Genomic DNA, 22,708 nt, shown 5'->3' on the forward strand with positions numbered 1-22,708 from the left:
TTCCTAGTATATATAAGGCCTTTACCATTATTTGTCTAATCGTATTGACAATTTCATACCACTAATACAACACCTATTGGTATTGTTGACTGCATAACTTCCTGTAACGTAAACATTTCATTTCCCTACTTTGAATACTTAATTAATGCATTATTTTAAGGAAAAAAAATATTTCATATTTTGTGAACATCTTTTATTTTTATTATTTGTAAATTTGATACTGTTTTTTATCTTAAAACATTTAAATTAATCTTTAACGTTGTGGCTGAAGTAATATTACAACTAGGTTACATTGACAGTTCTTGATGTCATTTTGGGTTGCTCTTGAATTCACTTGTCAGTTGGCCATTGAAATCCAATATGTGAGGTTTTCTCCAAAAAAAGTTCCAACCACGTGGGGAGAGTCCTGTGTTGCCCTGGGTAACATCCAGGTTTATCTATAACATCCGATGAATTTTATATAAATATGTAAAATATCTTTATTATTTACATTTAAAGGGTTTTTACCCTATACATTTTGGTGACTCAGGCATGCAAATTTTGTAAGTTTGACCTCTTGTTCTAGAAAACCTCTGTCAATTTTAACTTTTATCTCATTTAATTAGGTTATACTTAATTTTAGGGCTTTTAAACACTGATGATGGATTCCTTAATCCGAAAACGTTTTGTATTGTGACCCTTATTTAGGGTATTTTAATATATACCTTTTACAAGAAACTTGGTATTTTTTTTTATAATAATAATAATCATACCGAACAACTAAAAACTTCATTTGTATAATGGTATAAAAGGTGTATTGAAAAACTATTAAAAAGTCATCTAAAAGGATTCGCAAAACGTTTCCGATCTAGATCAGATCATCTTCAGTGCGTTCTGCTTAGTAGATGAAACTAGCAACCTTATAGAATAGGTGACATCGAGAAATATGATTTACATTTCGAAAAACTGATGTTAGTAGCGACTTTAAGTCGACGTTAAAAGATAAATTTAAGAGTGTTCAAAGGGCAACATGATTCACTGCTCGATGATTACGTGTGGTTCTTGCCAGTTCAATGTACACAGACCAACAAGATTATAGGAAAGCCTTATCATATACTCTTGTTGGTCTGTGTCATCAGTGATGTTTCCTTGTCATCAGTGATAAGCTGCCCGCTGTCGTTTTGAAGGAAGTTTCCTTTTCTTGCTTGGTACCCGGTCTTGATATCTGAAACTCCTTGGAAGAACTGTCTCGCTTGTTTGTTCTTTCTATTTTCTTCTATATCTCTGATTATTTGTTCCTGATACTCCCTCTTCTTCCTTTTCATTAGTTTTCTTGTCTCTGTTCTTCTTTGTCTATACATTTCATTGTTGTTGTGCGAGGGGTTTTGTAGCATGTTCCTTCTAGCCATATTTCTTGCTGTTATGGAGTTCAGGTAATCATCATCGAAACATTTTTTTGTTGTTTTCGTTTTGTGTACTAGTATTTAATCTGATACGCTTTTCAGAGCTAATTCGATATTTTTCCAAGCTGAGTCTGTTGTTATAGTCTTCTGTCTGTGTTAGAGCGATTTTTATAGCCTTTTGAAATTTCTGTTCTGTCTCTTTATTACGTAGAACTTCGGTATTCCATAATTGTGTTGGTATATTCTTGTGTGTTTTTTTGGACGCTATTCTTGTCCTTATCTTCGCTTTTACCAGAAAATGATCCTTGTCTCCATCAGCTTCTCTTAGGCTTCTACGTCTAGACAGTTACTACCCCTCCTGGCATCTACTAGAACTAGAACATGACCGATCTGATTTCTTGTGACGCCGTCGTCGGAGACCCATGTTTGTTTTGTTTATACATATAGAGTTAAGAAAAGGAAGGTATCACTCGTTTCAATAATGTTCGTTGCCACCACGGTTCTGGATGACACTCATCATTCGATTTGGTATAGAACTGATCAAGATTTGGATATCCCTTTCGGAAAGTGGTTCATTTCTCAATGAGATCCATTCGAAGCGCTTCATATGTTGTTGTAGCAGGTATACGATGACTTAAACACGCCTTTTGAGAAGGCTCCATATAGGCTCAAAAGGATTAAGGTTTGAGAATGCCAGTTCATTTCTTTTGGAAAGTGAGTATGGACAATTAGATGAGCTAATTGAGCGGGAACCCGACACCGCAAAGTCCGTAAACTTTGTAAAACACTTCTTAGGTAAGGAAATAAAACAACAATAGTTATCAACATAATTATTAGCAGATAAACAACAATAATATATATCAATAATAGACAGGTGAAACAATTTTAAAATTTGTGCAAAAATATAGAAACCAAGTATCTCTTTTAGAGCGTTTGGCTGATAATGTTTGCATTTATCTACCCAAATTTAAATTTATGTTTGGCTTTTATAAAAAAACATTTAAAAAATCATATTTGAATTGTGCGCTAAAAAATTAACGTTTCGATGGTTTGACAATACAAAAAGGCATGCGATTAAATAAAACTAAATAAACAGTAGGTAATTCGATTAATATAAAAGATTGTAATCTAAAGAATCTTAGAATATCATAATGCGTTTGTTAATATACTTTATACTGTTGGACGACTGAGTCTGTTGTCCGACCAAATTACCCGTTACACTATCTTCAGGTGTTAGTATCATTATAGAACATCACCATATCTTCTATCAGCAGCCGCTCCAAATAGATATTCAACTTGAAAAGCCGTCCATTGCCCAAGATAGTTGATTAGCGCAATTCGTCCTTGTTCTGTGGCTATTCTCTGACGGTTGAATGACCTGAATTAATATTTTGGTTCTCTGATGCTATAACCAGATCTGACTTTCCCTTATTCCACTCTTATAGCTAACATACTGTTTTTCAGTCTTCATAAAAAATGTATTAAACACTGACAAATTCCATGCCACTGCAGTCAATCACACTATTTCCTTCATCATTTCTTATTCCCATCCCAAAACATATTATTCCCGCTTTTTTCTACCAATATGTCCATCTAAATCACCTCCAATAAAATATAGAATATAACTTAGGCATGATTAACGGGAAGATAAGACATATATTGGACCTAGACATGGCTGCCGAACAATTTCAAGATATTGTCATGTCAGCGTTCGAAGACAACGGTCCGGAAATAGTGAGGAATTCAAACAGGAAAGTTCCCTGATGGAATCATAATCTTGCAAATCAAAGGACAGAGGTTAGACGAAAGTTTAATTTCGCCAAAAAGGTCAGGTGAGTGGCGCGACTATCGCAAAACTCTGACTGACTACAATAAGGAACTGAGAAGGGCAAAAAGAGAATCGTGGAGAAGGCATCATGAAGAGATAGAAGGGAGTTCAGAAATAACAAGGTTCCATAAAGTTCTCTCAAAGGACCCTCAGATAAGTATTCCCTCGCTCCAAAAAGAGTCAGGTGAATACACTCAGAATGGTGAAGACACCCTGAAAGAGCTTTTCAGGGTGCACTTTCCTGAGTCTGAAACAAAACTGATACCACTAGACACATGGTAAACCGGACTGGATATGGATTATGGTTCTATACTAGGGGAACTGGGATGTGGCAAAAGAAGTTATAAACCAGGACAAAATCAAATGGGCAATAAACTCATTCGAGCCATATAAATCACCGGCTCCGGATGGGATTTATCCAGTACTTCTACAGAAGGGAAACGAACTTCTTTTCAAAAAATTGTGTAAGATACTGCAGGCTAGTTTAGGGCTAGGGTACATACCAAAAGCATGGAGGCTGATAAGGGTGGCTATTATACCCAAACCTGGCAAAATTGGACAGGAAAGCGCCAAGTCTCTGCGGCCAATAAGTCTGATGTCATTCGTACTGAAGACTTTAGAAAAACTGCTCGATAGGTATATCAGGGATGGTGTATTGGTTGAAAGCCCGATTAGATTAGATACATCAGGGACAATATGCGTATCGAGCGAGAGTCTCCACAGAAACGGCACTGCACCATCTCGTACCGAGGGTGGAGTACGTTCTAGAAAGCCAAGAGGTGATGTTGGGTGCATTTCTCGATATTAAGGGAGTATTTGATAACACCTCCTACGAAGGGATCACAAGGGCCAACCGTCTAAAAGGAATAGACTAAACAAGCTGTAGATGGATAGACTGCATGCTGAGGAGCCGGGTGATATATACTACGTTGCTAGGGGATACAGTGTCAGCTCAGAGGCTGTCAATTCAGAGGCTGCCCAAGATGGGAGTTTTATCTTCTCTATTGTGGAATCTGGTCATGGATGGCCTGATAGCTAGACTCGACAATGATAGGCATCATGTCCTGGGCTATGCGGATGACCTAGTCATCTTAGCCCACGGAAAATTTAATGGTACAGTCAGAGATCGAATGCAACAGGCTCTGGCCGTAGTTACAGAATGGATTTCAAATGTAGGGCTTAACATCAGTCCTCTGAAATCAAAAATCATGAAATTTACTAAAAGGAGGAATTCAAAGAATTGGGTCCTCTAAGTCTAAATAATCTACATTTAAATCCGGTGAGTGAAGTAAAGTATCTCGGGATAATATTAGACTCAAGACTTACTTGGAATCAGCAGATAGAAAGAATAACGAAGAGAGCGGTAACTACGTTAATTGTAGCCAGACGTACTTATGGAAAAATGTGGAATTTATGATCAGACATGGTATATTGGACTTTGAGACCATAACATGGTGGTAAAACCCACAATTGCATATGCATCAGTGGTATGGTGGCCAAAAGTGCAGCAAAAATTGCCATCATCAAATTAAGCAAGGTGCAAAAACTTGCTTGTCTCGGGATCACGGGGGCTATGAGGGGCACACCTACGGCAGCTATGGAGGCACTACTGGATCTCCCTCCTTTATATATATCCATACGAGGTGAGGCGAAAATGGGATATTATAGACTGCGAGAAAACTTGAGCAACCTACCAGTTAAATCAGGATATAGTAGAATAACGAATGAAACTAATGGTGGCGAATAGATAAAGATTTCTGACCATATGACATCAAGATACAAGCCTGAAAGACCTTTTCAAGTGAAGATTTGCCCACGATACGAATGGCACAGAGGAAACTCTCGACCCAGACTGCAGGATTACACCTGGTATACGGACGGGTCTAAAACTGCAGACGGTTCGGGCGCAGGAATATTCTGTAGTGGTGGAAATTTCAACATTTCTATTCTACTGGGAGAATATACCTCTGTATTTCAGGCAGAGATTTTTGCAATCCTTGCTGTGTACAAGAGAAAACAACCTGAGGGCATTCGAACTGCAGCAGGTTAACATATGCACAGATAGCCAAGCAGCCATTGGGGCTCTTATAAGCCCTAAGGTGAACTCTAGGCTGATGTGGGAATGTCGACAAGAACTTGACAGACAGGCTCAACATAACAGTGTTATACTGGTATATGTTCCAGGTCATCGGGGCATATACAGCAATGAAATAGCTGATGCACTTGCCAAGAGAGCATCAGCTACAAAATACCTGGGTCCAGAGCCGACCGTAGGAGTGCCAAAAAGCACCGTCCGCGAACGAAAAAAAGCCTGGATCCTAAGCCAACACAACTCACACTGGGAGAGTGTGCCCGGACAAACACATGGCAAGATGTATATCGGACGGACATGTGCTAGTAGGGCTGAGTTACTGCTGAAAACAAGCAGGAATCAGCTCAGAGTCATAACGGGTTTCCTCACTGGACATGCTCCAGTTAAGGCTCACCTGCATACAATGTGGCTGTTTTATGGAGACTTGAGCTGCAGACTCTGTAAGAGAGAACCTGAAACAGTCAACCATATTTTGCATGACTGTGAGACATTGGATCGGAGGTGGCAAACACTTTTCGGAGACATCGAAATGACTCCAAATATATATGGCACTCACCCACTAGACCTGTACAAGCTGGTGCCGGATTCCAGAATTCTGGAATGGGTTTCATAAACGAACGGAAGATGTACAATAAGCCAAGTGGCTGCAGTACAACCGGTTCACAACAGACGGCTTCCAGGAAAAAAAACCTCCAATAAAACACTTTTTGTCTGCAGGAATCTCGAGCATCTCGCAATCAAGGCCACTCCAAAATTCTTCGTTTTCCTGTTCTTCACAATCTACCTGTGGGGCGCAGGCACATATGATGTTCATGTTGGTATTACCTGCATTCAGGTGGACAGTCATTATCCTTACGTAATTTTTATGGGAAATAAGCCACAATTTTACTAAAAAATGAATTTATTAACGTTTCGAAGCCCAAATCGGGTTTCGTTGTCAAAATACAAAATACTATTAAAATAAAATAAACATGTTGTTGCTAAGTAAGAAAATTCTTCTAATAATTTATTTAATCTGACTCATTTATATTGGCAATTCAGACGTATATTATACATTTTAAAGTAGAAGACTTTAAAATGATATCGTAAATATTTATGAGTTGCGTTCCTGGGACGACTTAATAAAAGATAGTTCATTCGATTACATGAAATCAATCCCAACTCAAGAATATCCGTCGCAAAAAAATCGTAGCATGTGATCTGTCTTTAAAAAGACAACCAAATGCAACGATGACAGTAAAATTCTCGCGTTAGAGATTCCATAGTAAATCACGAGGGAAAACCAGGAAAAAACCTCGTGATACTATCCCGACATCGTAAGTATTTGGTCTTACATTTAATCTACCTTCAAAAAAAAAACTAATACCAAATTCTGACTTTAATATGTTTAAATTATAAATAATATTAATATTACATAGATATACAATAAGTAATACTAAAATATAAAATTTGTACTAGCTCGATATGTTATTGACTTACTAATCGTGGTATTTTCTTTCTATTGACTTCCTCTTTCAGTATGGGTAACCACATCCTACTGCATTCTACCGAGGAATTTGCGACACAATTGGTTTCATTTAGCATAATTAGAGCCGCTTCTTTGATTTTTCTCTTTTTACTATCTGATTCTTTCAGGACTATACTTGAATCTCTCCACTGAACTCTATGTTCATTATCCCATGCGTGTTGACATATCTGAGATCTATCAAATTCTCTGTTTTTAATATAAGACTGATGTTCACTTATTCTAACGTTTAATGGTCTTGATGTTTCACCTAAATAAAATTGTTCGCATTCACAAGGTATTCTATAAATGCAATTCTTTGTTCTTTCTTGTTCATTGTTAGGTTTAGTTTTAGATAGAATAGATCTCAATGTGTTTGTTGTTTTGAATGTTGTTGAAATGTTGAATTTATTTCCTATCGTTTTAAGTTTCTCGGATAGTCCTTTTATATATGGTATTGTTATTTTCCTTGTATTATTTCTTGTGAATGTTGTAGGATCCCGTTCTAAGTTGTTCTGTTCCATTCGATCTAATCTTGTCAATTCCTTATTTATAAACGATAAAGGATAATCATTTTTTAATAAAACAGATGTTAACAATTGTTTTTCTTCTAAAAATGAATTTTCGTTAGAACAAGTAATTTTGGCTCTATCATATAAGGATTTAATGATTCCCTTTTTAACGTTGATGTTGTGATTTGATTTGTAATTGAGATATCTGTTGGTGTGTGTTGGTTTTCTATACACTTGAGTCTCATATCCAGTATCCTTCTTTGAGACTAAAACATCGAGGAAAGACAAAGTGTTATTGTATTCCTTTTCCATTGTAAATTTTATTGTCTCTTCTTGATCGTTTATAATATTCAGTAATGTATCCAACAATTCTGATCTATGAGGCCATATTGAAAACACATCATCTACATATCTCCACCATACTGTGGGTTTTAAATTTTGTTTAGAAATGATATTAGTTTCGAAATCCTCCATAAATATATTAGCCAATAGATCAGAATTGTTGGATACATTCCTGAATATTATAAACGATCAAGAAGAGACAATAAAATTTACAATGGAAAAGGAATACAATAACACTTTGCCTTTCCTCGATGTTTTAGTCTCAAAGAAGGATACTGGATATGAGACTCAAGTGTATAGAAAACCAACACACACCAACAGATATCTCAATTACAAATCAAATCACAACATCAACGTTAAAAAGGGAATCATTAAATCCTTATATGATAGAGCCAAAATTACTTGTTCTAACGAAAATTCATTTTTAGAAGAAAAACAATTGTTAACATCTGTTTTATTAAAAAATGATTATCCTTTATCGTTTATAAATAAGGAATTGACAAGATTAGATCGAATGGAACAGAACAACTTAGAACGGGATCCTACAACATTCACAAGAAGTAATACAAGGAAAATAACAATACCATATATAAAAGGACTATCCGAGAAACTTAAAACTATAGGAAATAAATTCAACATTTCAACAACATTCAAAACAACAAACACATTGAGATCTATTCTATCTAAAACTAAACCTAACAATGAACAAGAAAGAACAAAGAATTGCATTTATAGAATACTTTGTGAATGCGAACAATTTTATTTAGGTGAAACATCAAGACCATTAAACGTTAGAATAAATGAACATCAGTCTTATATTAAAAACAGAAAATTTGATAGATCTCAGATATGTCAACACGCATGGGATAATGAACATAGAGTTCAGTGGAGAGATTCAAGTATAGTCCTGAAAGAATCAGATAGTAAAAAGAGAAAAATCAAAGAAGCGGCTCTAATTATGCTAAATGAAACCAATTGTGTCGCAAATTCCTCGGTAGAATGCAGTAGGATGTGGTTACCCATACTGAAAGAGGAAGTCAATAGAAAGAAAATACCACGATTAGTAAGTCAATAACATATCGAGTTAGTACAAATTTTATATTTTAGTATTACTTATTGTATATCTATGTAATATTAATATTATTTATAATTTAAACATATTAAAGTCAGAATTTGGTATTAGTTTTTTGAAGGTAGATTAAATGTAAGACCAAATACTTACGATGTCGGGATAGTATCACGAGGTTTTTTCCTGGTTTTCCCTCGTGATTTACTATGGAATCTCTAACGCGAGAATTTTACTGTCATCGTTGCATTTGGTTGTCTTTTTAAAGACAGATCACATGCTACGATTTTTTTGCGACGGATATTCTTGAGTTGGGATTGATTTCATGTAATCGAATGAACTATCCTTTAGTAAAGTCGTCCCAGGAACGCAACTCATAAATATTGGCGATATCATTTTAAAGTCTTCTACTTTAAAATGTATAATATACGTCTGAATTGCCAATATAAATGAGTCAGATTAAATAAATTATTAGAAGAATTTTTTTACTTAGCAACAACATGTTTGTTTTATTTTAATAGTATTTTGTATTTTGACAACGAAACCCGATTTGGGCTTCGAAACGTTAATAAATTCATTTTTTAGTAAAAGTGTGGCTTATTTCCCATAAAAATTACGTAATTATAAAAATGCCACAAGGAAATAGCTTCAGAACAGTCATTATCCTATTACTTCTTGTGGCCACCCTTACAAGATCTTCCCTTCACTCGTTGTTCCAAATAATACCTACTCCATTTCTGCCACGGCAGTTCCAACTACAATATTAACTTGCATCCATCTCCAAGATATCTCCTCTTATTACATTTCCATCAAGTGTATTGCACAAAAAGTACACCAATTCTTCGCCACTAATTAATTAACTTAATTGCTAATTACCTACTGTTTATTAATAATTACAAAAGTTATTGAAATAGGAACATTTACTAAAGGAGTAAAATATTTTTATTTCAAAATATCTATGTATCACCGTTTAATTTGTTTTGTAACTATGTATAGGAAAACTCGGTCATTATAATATAAAGATATTATCTTCGACTCTACTTTTCGTTGTTCTAATTGAATAAAGCGTTATTCAATTTAGTCCAGAAAGCCACTGCGCATCCGCTAGGAAAAATATTCTAATTCGGATTTTTTGCACAATATTACTCAAAAAGGACCCCTTATAACAAATTTGCATGTTGCCAGGACCAAAAGTTGGTCAAAAATTTTTTAAACGTTTTTTTTTTTGTTTTTTTCCTAAAATTAATTTTTTTGCATGGAACAAAATTTTTTTAGATTTTTTGGATCATTCCAAACAGAAAAGGTCTTTAGTGACATTTTTCTAAAATTGATAGTTTTTGACATATAAGCGATTAAAAATTGAAAAATTGCGAAATCGGCCATTTTTAACCCTCAAAAACTATGTGAAAAACTGAAAATTTGAATGTTACCAAGGTAGGTAGATATTCTCTAAACATCTATTGATGAAATCCCGAAGAATTTTTTGCAATACAATATCAAAAACCCCTTTGTTTTTTAATTGCCAATCAAGCATGCGCGACACTATTTTCCACCGTTGCATGTGTATGCAGTATGGTGCAAATGAAAGGAATAAATTCGTTATTTCGTAAACCGGCGTCTTTAAGGAAAAATCCCGAAACAGGTCGATTTTTATTTTTAAGTTATGATATTGTAACATATATGGTATACTAGTGACGTCATCCATCTGGGCGTGATGACGTAATCGATGATTTTTTTAAATGAGAATAGGGGTCGAGTGCTAGCCCATTTGAAAGGTTCTTCAATTCTCTATTCAGTAATATAAACATTTACACAATTTGCCAAATGATTTAATTTAATAAAAAATTTTTGGACACCCTGTATAAATAATTATGTACATGTTTATATTACTGAATAGAGAATTGAAGAACCTTTCAAATGAGCTAGCACATGACCCGTATTCTCATTTAAAAAAATCATCGATTACGTCATCACGCCCAGATGGATGACGTCACTAGTATACCATATATGTCACAATATCATAGCTTAAAAATAAAAACCGACGTGTTTTGGGATTTTTCCTTAAAGTCACCGGTTTACGAAATAACGAATTTATTCCTTTCATTTGCACCATACTGTATACACATGCAACGGTGGAATATAGTGTCGCGCACGCTTGATTGGCAATTAAAAAACAAAGGGGTTTTTGATTATTGTATTGCAAAAAACTCTTCGGGATTTCATCAATCGATGTTTAAAGAATATCTACCTACCTTGGCAACATTCAAATTTTCAGTTTTTCACATAGTTTTTGGGGGTTAAAAATGGCCGATTTCGCAATTTTTAATTTTTTAATCGCTTATATGTCAAAAACTATCAACTTTAGAGTAAAGTCACTGAAGATCTTTTCTGTTTGAAATGATCCAAAAAACCTAAAAAAAATTTGTTCCATGCAGAAAAAAAAATTTTAGGAAAAAAACAAAAAAAAAAACGTTTAAAAAATTTTTGACCAACTTTTGGTCCTGGCAACATGCAAATTTGTTAAAAGGGGTCCTTTTTGAGTAAGATTGTGCAAAAAATCCGAATTAGAATATTTTTCCTAGCGGATGCGCAGTGGCTTTCTGGACTAATTTGATATAAAATTTCAGATAGAACAAATAACAAAGAAATTAAAAAATCACTGTAAAAAATGATTGTCAAAAGATTTTCATAAGATTACTAAAAGAAACGGGCATCCCCAAGCAAAGAAGTAATGAACATTATTACTGTTGCAGAACAGTAACAGGCATTTGTAAACCGCATAGACACCTAACTGTTGAATGCAAGAATGGAGGGAAGAGACCTACTGGGAGATCCAGGAAGCAATGGGAGGATGATCTGGATGAGAACGCAAGAAATCTCATTGGCAGTTGATCATGGAGGAGAATACAACTACAGACCATAACGCATGGAGAGGTTCACGGAGGAGACGAGGGCTCAAATTGAACTGGAGCTACGATGGTGTAAGATTAAAATTAACGGTTATGTAGTTTTCCTCATTAAGAACAAGTCATTATAATCATCATCAATGGTGCTACAGCCCTATAAAAGAGCCTTCCCAAGTCTATTACGCCAATCAGTTCTTACCATTGCCAACTTTTGGCAGTTTGCTGCGCCTATTTTTCTAACATCCTTCTATCTGAGTTTTGACGTACCCCAATTTCTACTTCCCACAGATTGTCACATAAGAATTCTTCTAGGAGGGTTGTTCTGCTGTGACCTTGCTAGATGTTAGGCCCATCTTAGCCTTCCTATTTTTATAAGAGACACTACGTCTTTACCACCAAATATATGTTTATATTTGTGGCATATCTCGTAGTTGTACCTCCTCCTCCAAATACCATTTTCACAGATGCCACCGAATATTCCTCTAGGATCCTTCGTTCAAATATAAGCAGAAGGTTATCATCTGCCTTGGAGGTGGTCCATGTCTCTGATCCATATGTCACCACTGGTTGCGTATGGTTATTGGTTTATATGGCATATGGTTTTGTATATGGTTATTTTTGTCTTTGGCTTAACTTTCTGCTTCTCGCATGTCTACTCAGTCCAATTCGCTTGATTTCTTCCGTCATGACGTTCTCCTTGGTGATCAGGTAGTCTAATTATGTGAATTTGTCCACCACTTCAAAGGTAGAGTTATCAATCAATTGGTGACTGATGTTTCTGGCTCTATTGTTGGGTGTTGACGCCATCTTCTTATTTTTCTCCTCATTTACTTGCAGGCCAATATTTTTTGAGGCATATGAAAAGGAGGTACACATTGCGTGTTGTGTGGGCAACTAGGTCCTCATCATTTGCATATGCCACAATTTGGGATAATTTATTAAAAATATTTCCTGTGTTGTCTATTCGCGACCTATTCGTTGTCTGACCGCCTTTTCCGGAGCTATGTTAAAAAGGAGACACGCCAACGCATCTTGGGCTCAAATTGTGCTGGAGATACGTTGGTGTAAGATTAAGGTTAACGGTTTTATAGTTTTCCTCATCAAGAACAAATGCTTACGCTAAAAACCTAACAAGTTCACAGAAGTTACAAGAATAACGATCCGTCAAAAATAGTGTTACAAAATAAACCAAAATTTAATTTTGCAAATGTTTTTAAAAACGATAAATATGCAGAATAAAAATGCATGCTGAATATAAATTTCTTAATTATATTACTCCCATAGTAAACACATAATCAACAGTATTCATCACTGCAAATATTTAGTTAGAAATATAACATTTTTGGCAATAACCATGATTTTTTTAAAAAGATACAAATAGCTTTGGTGTTGTATTTATTAAGTTAAAATTAAAGTTAATAATAAATTATTATTTTGCGTTAATGTGCATAACTTAAAAATAAAAACTAATGAAAAATTTATTAAATATATTTTAATCAAGTTGGAATTCGGATGCCCAACTTTGATACCAGTATTTGGGGGGTCTTCCGGAGGGTCTGCTAGTTTTCGATTTCTCTTTCTATTCCTTTATAAGTCTTATATCACCCATTCTATGAACGTTTTCTCTTTCTGCCTCTAGACCATATTACAAGTCAAAGATGTTACACAGGCTCCTGGTATCGCTGTTCCTATGGTGTATTCCTCTAAAATACTGTCTGTTTTGGATTATCGCGACAACGAATATTTTAGTGTGCAACATAAGAAGTACAAAAGTATTTTGCTCTAATAATTACTCCAATAAAAAACAATGTAATTTGCAATTTACGTTCGTTCTTCATATTTTGCAGAGTACAATATTCGTTGTCGCGATAATCCAAAACAGACGTATATTCGTGGAATGGGGTATACTCTATATCTATTAAGTGTCTTACCAGCAATTCCAGTGTATAATAGATCCTACACAGGTTTTGTAAATTCGTAGTTTGCTTTCGATGCTCATATTTGTTTCTCCATATTATATCCTTGAAAAATTCTGATATCCTAGCCACTGCTATCGCTTGCGCTTCTGCTTCTTCTTTTTCGTCGTCTTCTTTATCCTATTTATAAGCCATTCTGCTTGTTTATTGGTGAACTGATACCTTTATGAAAGGTTCTTACTGCTTCCTTTGTGCAATCGTCCGATACTTCTCTCGCCAATTAGTCCTGGATCCCCCTTCCAAAAAAAAGTTAATTAATAGCAAGCTGAAAATTTGTTAATAGCTTAACGGTGTCTAGTCCGACAAACTTTGATTACGGGAACACTGGAGCAGGGGAAGTTAATTGTGGAACAGTTTAAAAATTTGAAACGTCAGATTACGGAAACGTCCCATGTATTTCGTCGGAACGAACATCCAATTGATTTGTAAAGTTGTGCTCACTACGGAGAGCAATGGATTGTATTCTCGCTCCGACCCTTGCTCCCTGGTTTTATATTCGTTATATTCGTGAATTCTCGCATTTAAAATAATGTATTTATTTTACATAGCGATCGATAATATAGTTTCAATCGCTATGTAAAATAAATACATTAATTTAAATGCGAGAATTTAAGCAAGCGAGCAAGGGTCGGAGCGAGGATACAATCCATTAATCTCTGTAGTGAGCAAACCCTTACCCTTTCATTAAACTCTCATGCAAAAATAAGACTGCTATTACTAACCAACACGATTTCTGTCATTTGACATGTTCTTAATGTTCCACTCATTAAAATGACCAGTTGGTGATAAACACCAGTCTGACTTTTGTATGAGAGTTTAATGAAATGGTAACAAATCAATTGGAAGTTCTGTCCGACAAAATACATGGAACGTTTTCGTAGTCTGACGTTCCAAATTTTTAACCTGTTCCACAATTAAAACTTCCCCTGTTCCAGTGTTTTTATATATCAAAGTTTGTCCGACTAGACACCGTTAAGCTATTAACAAATTTTCAGCTTGCTATTAATCAACTTTTTTTTGGTAAACGGGGTCCAGGTCCAAATTGGTGATTTATCTCTTACTATTTTGACTATACAAGTCTGAAGACGATCTTCATCTTGGGCTATTAATATTGAGTCGTCTGCTTAACAGAGTATTTTTACTTCTTTGTTTCCCATTATGTCCCCTTTTCCTTTTGATGATCTCATTCATTATTAAATTGAAAAGTAGTCCTCAATAAGTCCCCTTAGAGCCAATATATGGTAGAGGTACATTTACATGGGTACAAAGTTTCTCAAAATGTGATAATCTGACGCGCTCGAATAACTGCAAAAATCCCCGCTTGGGCTACCCTACCATTAGTATATTTTACAATAAGACATTATATTTCCTTAAACAAATGACACAATTGTGCCAAAAGTTGATCAAATTACTAGATGAACTAAACAATGTAGGTACCTTTATAATCATAGCAGATCTTCACACGAATACTATTTGCAACTTCTTAGATGATTCAAGATTAAAGATTTAGAAACAATAGTGATAATTCAATTTCTAAAGTCTAGCTTTTCTATATTACCTATCAGAATTTTTAAAATTATTGAACAAGCTTTCAAACTATTGTTTTTCAAATAAACTTTATAAACTTCTTTATAGGTACTGCAAATGATGAGAAATCAATAGTCAACATGATCTAAGTTTCTTAATTAAATGACGTAAATGCTAAATAAATAAGTTCTTTACAGCATTCACGATGTTACTAATGACAATGGGTTAAGACTTAGTAGTAAAAGTAGTATAGCAAAAGACATGATTGTGGGAAGAACATGTTTTAATCATAAAAATATTAATAAATCAACTTAAATATCACAAATGGAAACACTACAAACCAAATCGACTATGGTGTAATTGACAGAGGCACAGATATTGATTCAGACCACTTCATGGTAGGAGCCAAGTGTAGACACATAATTTCTAAGGCCAAAAATGAAAGAGGTACCAGACAAATAAAGTAGAATTTGCATATGCTAAGTAATGAAAACATGGAGAAATAACTCGTCACATAAAAGAAGCCCTAGAACAAACGTGGACAAAAAAATAGCAAGATTGCCAAAAAATAACAGATGAATAGAACGAGGCATTTAGGAGCAAGCAACAACGAAGAACCAGGAAAAAACTTAAGGAGAGAGTTGAGACCCAAACACCAACAAAAAGGAGAATCAGAGACCGAGATACTAGAACGGCTCCACAGCTATAATATAAGTCAAGGAGAAACAATATAGTTCTATCACCTAACCTAAACATTATTAGAAAAAAATTCAAGCTCTGTAATGATAAAGATGGCACTTGCTTACCAACAAAGAGGATATCCTCTTACGATGGGTAAGGCATTTTCGAGAGTTACTGGAAGAGAAACTTATTAATAACAAGGAACTGGATTACCTAAATGAAGAATTTGTGGAACCCCTCTCGGTAAAAGAAGTGAAAATATTTATCAAAAAATACTAAAAACCACAAATCCCCAGGGAGCTTTATGCCCATAGCCTCCCAGCAAAGTTATTTAAACACGTGGAGAGCAGATCACCAAAGAGATGCAAAAAATAGGTTGATCTGAGGGGCAAATGTCTGAGGAATGGAGTTTGTGCTTAATATGCCCGTTATATAAAAAGGGGAACCCACTGTAATGCAATAATTACCGCGGAATAACTCTTCTGAATACAGCATACAAGATACTGTCAAACATCTTAGATGAGAGATTGAAGCCTTATACTGAAGCGTTCTTAGGAGAATACCAGGTAGGTGTAGGTATAACGTGAACGTTTAAAGATTAACCAGATCTTCACCCTACGACAAATTCTCGAAGAAGCACATCAATTTAGGATAGATATGTACCATATGTTTGTCAATTTTAAAGCGGCATATGACAGCGTCATAAGACCAAGTCTTTACAATGCTATGAATGCAAAAACTTATATGCATGATAAAACTGGAAATGGCCATAATGGTGTACAGAGCAGAATGACGTAGAAAACTTGAGAAGGTCGAGGCCCATTATGGAGTTTAGCACTATGATGATGATGATGATGTTTTAATTGTCACTATATTCCATTTAAATATCGCTGTTTACTTTACACTATAAAGTATCATTACAGATGATTTTAAAACTTTTTAAAACATACAATATAGTACAATATTTCAAATACTAATCTCTTTTTGCAATAATATCTTTTGTCATTATCATTGATGCCTTATGCAATACTTTTAATCTGATAAGTAACACAGGAAAAATTATAGCCTTTATTTTAAAACCTACATCTAGTTATTTCCATTTAGGCATTTATTGATAAAGTTGTATACAGTTTTAAGATAGCTATCCCTATTTTCAGCGAGGTGTTTAACGTGTAAGCTTTTTTCATAACAGACGCTGGTTATGTCAATTCCCATATTTTTCCTGTAATTAGAGAAGTATTCGATATCCTAGAATATAAAAAATGTATTAAGGTCTCTATGGTAAAAACAAAATAAATTTAAAGCGAAGGGCACGGTTCTTTACACGGTAAATTACGCGCAGTAAAATTCTCACTGGTATGGAGATGTAAACATTAATTGACAATGACATTGTCATCATTAAATAGAAATGGATATTTCGTTCAGTTTAAGTTCTTGGATAACCGTTACTTGTATAACCGCTTAAAATATTAATTCAGTTAATTAATAGGATTATTTTTCCACCATCTATGTATTCAGTAATTACAATAATTTATATACTATACAATAAAAACTAATAATCTGGAAATATTTCTCTTAGAAAAATTTTAACATCTTTAACCAAAAAACACGTGGATCGCAGCATATGTATATCCTGGTGTATTCTCTGCTTGGATCTTCCATAAATAATAAACAATAAATAACTTTTTATTAATTTTTCGTCTTAAATCAATTATTTATCAAATACACTATCAATATTATTTAATAAACAACTCAAAATTTAGCCTGAAGCCGTGTCAAATGTTTAATAGCCGTGTCTGTCACTGTCTTGTCACCACATTATGTTCAACTGAGTGCGTTGTATGACAAAGATAGCAATTGTTTGATTTGGAAAATATCACCATGGACATGGTGTTCACTTTTTTCGAATCCTAGAAAAACTAATAAATATTTTTGAAAATTTTAAACGCAGAATGAAATATTACATCATTACCGAGGGTAGAAAATCTATTAGAATCAACAAAAAGTTTCTTTTAAAAGAGATATTTGAAATTAAAAATCACACTCAATTTTCTCTTCTATTTCACCCCTGTATGTAATGTAATCTTGTATTCTGTGTTTAAATTTTTCAAAAATACTTATTAGTTTTCTCAGGTTTCGAAAAAAATTAATGCAAAAGCATTGGAACATAATTTTACGCCTACGCTCTTAATAAATCAAAAATGGATAGAACTGTTGGACAAAGTCGACAGTAAATTAAAAACATTGTGAAGGAGAATTAAACAATCGACAAAAAATGTAAGTAATCACATAAGCAAAATCTGCTAATAAGTCTAATAAGTCACGTTTTGAAGATCTTCCTGCAAAATAATACATAGCAGAATATACACGATATAAGCCTTGTGCCTTGTTCAGTATCCAAGTACTGGTACAGAGATGCAGAGATATAAATCAAAAAGTATACATTTGCGCAGTCTACTGTAAAAAAGCTTTTGACAAGATGCGATATAACAAAATGCTAGAAATATTGAAAACAGCTGGATTGGACGAGAAAGATTTTCAACTAATTATAAATCTACACTGGCAGCAAGTGGCAATAATAAAATTTGAACAAGTTCTACTCAGTTCTCAGTTCTATTTCAATCACACCTACGCTGTTACAATTATTTAACTCTTATTTTACAGATCGATGGCAATATACACAAATTAGAGGTTTTAAATCAACCCCTTTTCCTCAGTTATCCGGAGTACCTCAAGGTTCAATTGTAGGGCCGCTACTGTTTGTGATATTCGTTAATGATATTGTTGATGACCTAGATGTTCATTCACTAATTTATGCGGACGATTTAAAATAATTTTTTGAAATTAAGTCACCCTCCGATTGCATTAGACTTCAAGAAAATTTAAATAAAATCAGTATATGGTGTGACACTAATTGTTTGCAGCTAAATGCGTCTAAATGTAATGTTATGTCTTTTTCTAGAAGCCCTTCTCCAACACACTACGATTATCATATACATAATACTTCCATTTGTCGCCCCAGCTCTGTTAAGGACCTGGGGGTCATATTTGACTGCAGACTAGCATTTGTTCCACACATCACTAATATCGTTGCGGGTGCGTTTAGTACTCTAGGTTTCATTTTACGAAATGCGAAAGAACTTACCGATATTGACACTTGCAAATTTTTATATTCATCTCTTGTTCTCCCCAAACTCGATTATGCATCGATAGTTTGGTCTCCAATTTATCAAAATCACACAACTGTTTTGGAATCAGTACAGAGGCGGTTTTTAAAAAGTATGCACTTTAAATCCACTGGCATTTATCCTGCTAGGGGATTTTCTGAAGAGCTACTTCTCGATAAATTTAAGATGCAAAGTCTTCAGCGTCGTAGAATAACTCAATCTTTATGCTTTTTATTTAAAATTATTAACAATCAAGTAAATACTCCTGAGTTATTGCAACTTCTTAATATCCACGTACCACGTGTTGCTTCTCGTACTTCACAAACGTTTTATGTTAACAGAGCCAGATCAAATATTTTGGTGCAGTCACCTCTAGTACAAATGCAAGCTCACTACAATGCGAACTCTGATCTCTTTGACATCTTCAATTCTAATTTACGCATCATTAAGAATACTGCTAATATAACGATATTAGGTTGCAACCAGTCACTTTTTAGCATCTTGCTGTTATATTATATATTTATTCTGTATTTTTGTATTTAATTGTTTTACATACTATGTATTTTCTGTTTTTCTTTAATTACTTTATAAGTTTTTGTTCGTCGTTGTTCGTATGTGAGTGTGTTTTTCTCATTTTGAGTTTTTTCACACACTTACATATAAACGGCGTTTATGTAGTCTATGTATTTTATACTGTTTTGTTGTTATGTTTATGATCTGTAAACGGTAAATTTACTAATACGCTTAATACACTAACCCAGATTGTAATTGGTCCAGTACTGTTATTTGGGTACTAAATAAATAAATAAATAAATAAATAAATAAATAAATAACAAGAACTGTCGGATGAAATAAATAGAGTACAATAGATACTCTCACCCTTACTCTTTAACTTGTATTCAAAGAAGCCTTAAGAAGAATTGACCGAAGCCTTAATGAAGACAACAGAAGATATTATTGTGAATGGTGTAACCGTGAACAATATAAATAAGATATGTTATGAAATCTAAATATGATAGTTAGCAAACAAAATTATATACACGATGACGGTATAAAAGTCAGAAATCCACGATCATAATATTGACCTCCGCGTTCGAATGACATATTGCTATATCTATCCATTGCTAATGTATGGAAGAGAAGTATGGACTCTAAGTAAGGATATGCTTAAGCGCTTTGAAGCCTTTGAGATGTGGGTATATAGACGATTACTAAGAATTATCTGCAATGCTACGGAATATCGACTATATCAACGTTTAGAATTACTGTCGGGATAGTGAACATGGCAGCCAATTTGATATCCAACGATCGATAAAGGTCATGGAACTAAACTAGAATAAGAAGACGTTTGAAATATTAATTTTATATAGGGTGAGGCAGATAACTGGCCTATTAGAAATATCTCGAGAACTAAAGGCAAGAGAATCATGAAAATTCTAATAAAGGGGTTTTGAAGAATGATCTATGAAATGAAAATATGTTCATCTCTTTGCAACTTCCGGTTATAAAGTTATATACCGTTATATACGGTTATAACTTCCGCTTTTAACTTCATTTTTTTTTAAAGGGACACCCTGTACCTATATTTTTACATTTTTGGATTCTGGATATGAGGTTTTGCAATATTATATAGCGTATTTTAAGAGATATTTACTTTTTTAAATTAATTTCGTAGCAATATTCACACCTTGTAGAATTGAAATAGTTTGGCATTAAAAACTCTGCTTACGTTTAAGTGATTTTTAATATAGTCTATTATTGTTAATAATCATTACTATAGCTAATGTTGAAATTTTAATATACAGGGTTGGTCGAAACTCGGAATGAATATTTTCTGAGTTTTCTTAAATGGAACACTCTGTATTTTAGTATTGTAACGAAATGATATTTCATGGTACTTTTTTATTTTATAAGTATTCCCTATACCTAACTGCTTTAATTTGTGAGTTATTGGTGATTCAAGCTAAACATTAATTGCAACAAGAAATACGTAAAATTTTAATAGGTTGGCTGTGAAAATATTTAATAACAAATAATTTTTCAGAAATAAATACATATTAATCCAGACTGATCCTTAAAATTACCAATAATGGTTTAGCTATCAAAATACCTACGTAGTTAAGATTGTTGGTGCGATTAACAATTAAGCACAAATTAAAGCAGTTAGGTATAGGGAATGCTAAAGAAATAAAAAAGTACCCTAAAATATCATTTCATTACAATACTAAAATACAGGGTGTTCCATTTAAGAAAACTCAGAAAATACTCATTCCGAATTTCGACCAACCCTGTATACTAAAATTAAAAATTTAGCTGTACTAATTATTCTTAACAATAGTAGACTATATTAAAAATTATTTGAACGTAAGTAGAGTTTTAGATGTCAATCTACTACAATTCTACAGGGTGTGAATGTTGCTAAGAAATTAATAAAAAAACGTAATCATCTTTTAAAATACCCTGTATAACATTACAAAACCTCATATTTGAAGAAAGAAGACATCGAAGAGAATCCAGAAATGTAAAAATATACAGGGTGTCCCATTTAAAAAAACGAAGTTATAAGCAACTTCCGGTATAACCGGGAGTAGCAAATAGATGAAATTATTTTCATTAAACAGATGACTCTTCAAAATAGTTCAAAACCCCTTAATTCAAATGTTCATGATTCTGTTGGCTTTAGTTCTAGAGATATTTCTAATAGGCCCTTTATTTTCCTCACCCCGTATATAGAATACTTACTTTGTAGTAAATCAAGTCGTCCTTTTTGGAATAAATAAAACACTGCGGCCATCGGTGCTTCTCGTTTTTCAAATTTTCTAGAGGGTTTGATTGAAAACTTGGTCTTGGATAGATTGTATTACTAATTACCTAAAAACAAAATTCAAAATCATACTTTTTATGTCATTATTCATTATTTTTAATAAATAAATTTTGACCCCCGAGAATGAGTGGCATCCACCCCCAGAGTACAAGAGCAAGCACCATGTCACTTTTGTTTCTTGAGGTATCCTCTAACCTGTCACCAATTTTAATGAAAATCGATGAAGGTTCACCGAAATCGGCGGTATTAGTTGATTTTTACCTTCATACACTCTACTTCTTCTCTTCTTCTTCTTGTTCTTATTCTTATTCTTCTTCTGCTTCTTCTTCTTCTTCTTCTTCTTCTTCTTCTTCTTCTTCTTCTTCTTCTTCTTCTTCTTCTTCTTCTTCTTCTTCTTCTAATGGCGCTACAACCCTTTGTGAGTCTTGCCCTGCTTAACAATTTTCTTCCATTCTGCCCTGTCGGATACTTTCTTTCGCCACTGCTTGATGTTCATGGTTTTAAGATCCTTCTCTACGTCGTCTCTCCATCTTTTACGGGCCCTTCCTCTTGTTCTATTTCCTTGGAGCTTCCTACTTTTACAGCTCGATTATCTGGCATTCTTTCTAGGTGACCAAGCCAGTTTAGTCTTTTTGACTTTGCAAATGTAACAATATCTGCGCTCTGCATTAGTTCATCCAGCTCGTGGATTTTAATTCTCAACGAATCATCGCTGCACTGGGCTGGTTCAAATATCTTCCTTATTATTTTGCGCTCAAATATTCTCAGTTGACTTTCATCAGTGGTTAAGAGGGTCCATTTCACATCCATCTGTGACCACTAGTCTAATTACGGTTTTGTAAATTCTAAGCTTAGACTCACGATTCAGTAACTTACTTTTCATTAGGTAAGCCTTTGTATG

At 34.1% G+C, this 22,708-nt stretch overlaps 1 protein-coding gene across 3 annotated transcripts in view; it reads right to left on the reverse strand.

Moving 5' to 3' along the window:
- Positions 1 to 282: 282 nt before the first annotated feature.
- LOC114328972 (transmembrane protein 53-A) overlaps positions 283 to 22,708 on the reverse strand; it is a 43,653-nt gene continuing 21,227 nt past the window's right edge. For 2 of the 3 annotated variants that reach the window (XM_028277972.2, XM_028277973.2), the window contains exons 5-6: positions 21,726 to 21,854; positions 9,266 to 17,064 (exon numbers count right to left, since the gene is read on the reverse strand). In XM_028277972.2, coding sequence (XP_028133773.1) covers positions 16,903 to 17,064; positions 21,726 to 21,854 — 291 coding nt within the window. In that variant the 3' untranslated portion in view covers positions 9,266 to 16,902. Of the gene's footprint in view, positions 438 to 9,265; positions 17,065 to 21,725; positions 21,855 to 22,708 lie in introns of those variants that run through there. The other variant, XM_050647874.1, reaches the window with a different exon arrangement.

Source organism: Diabrotica virgifera, chromosome 3 (genome assembly GCF_917563875.1).
Source record: "Diabrotica virgifera virgifera chromosome 3, PGI_DIABVI_V3a".
NCBI lineage: Eukaryota > Metazoa > Arthropoda > Insecta > Coleoptera > Chrysomelidae > Diabrotica > Diabrotica virgifera.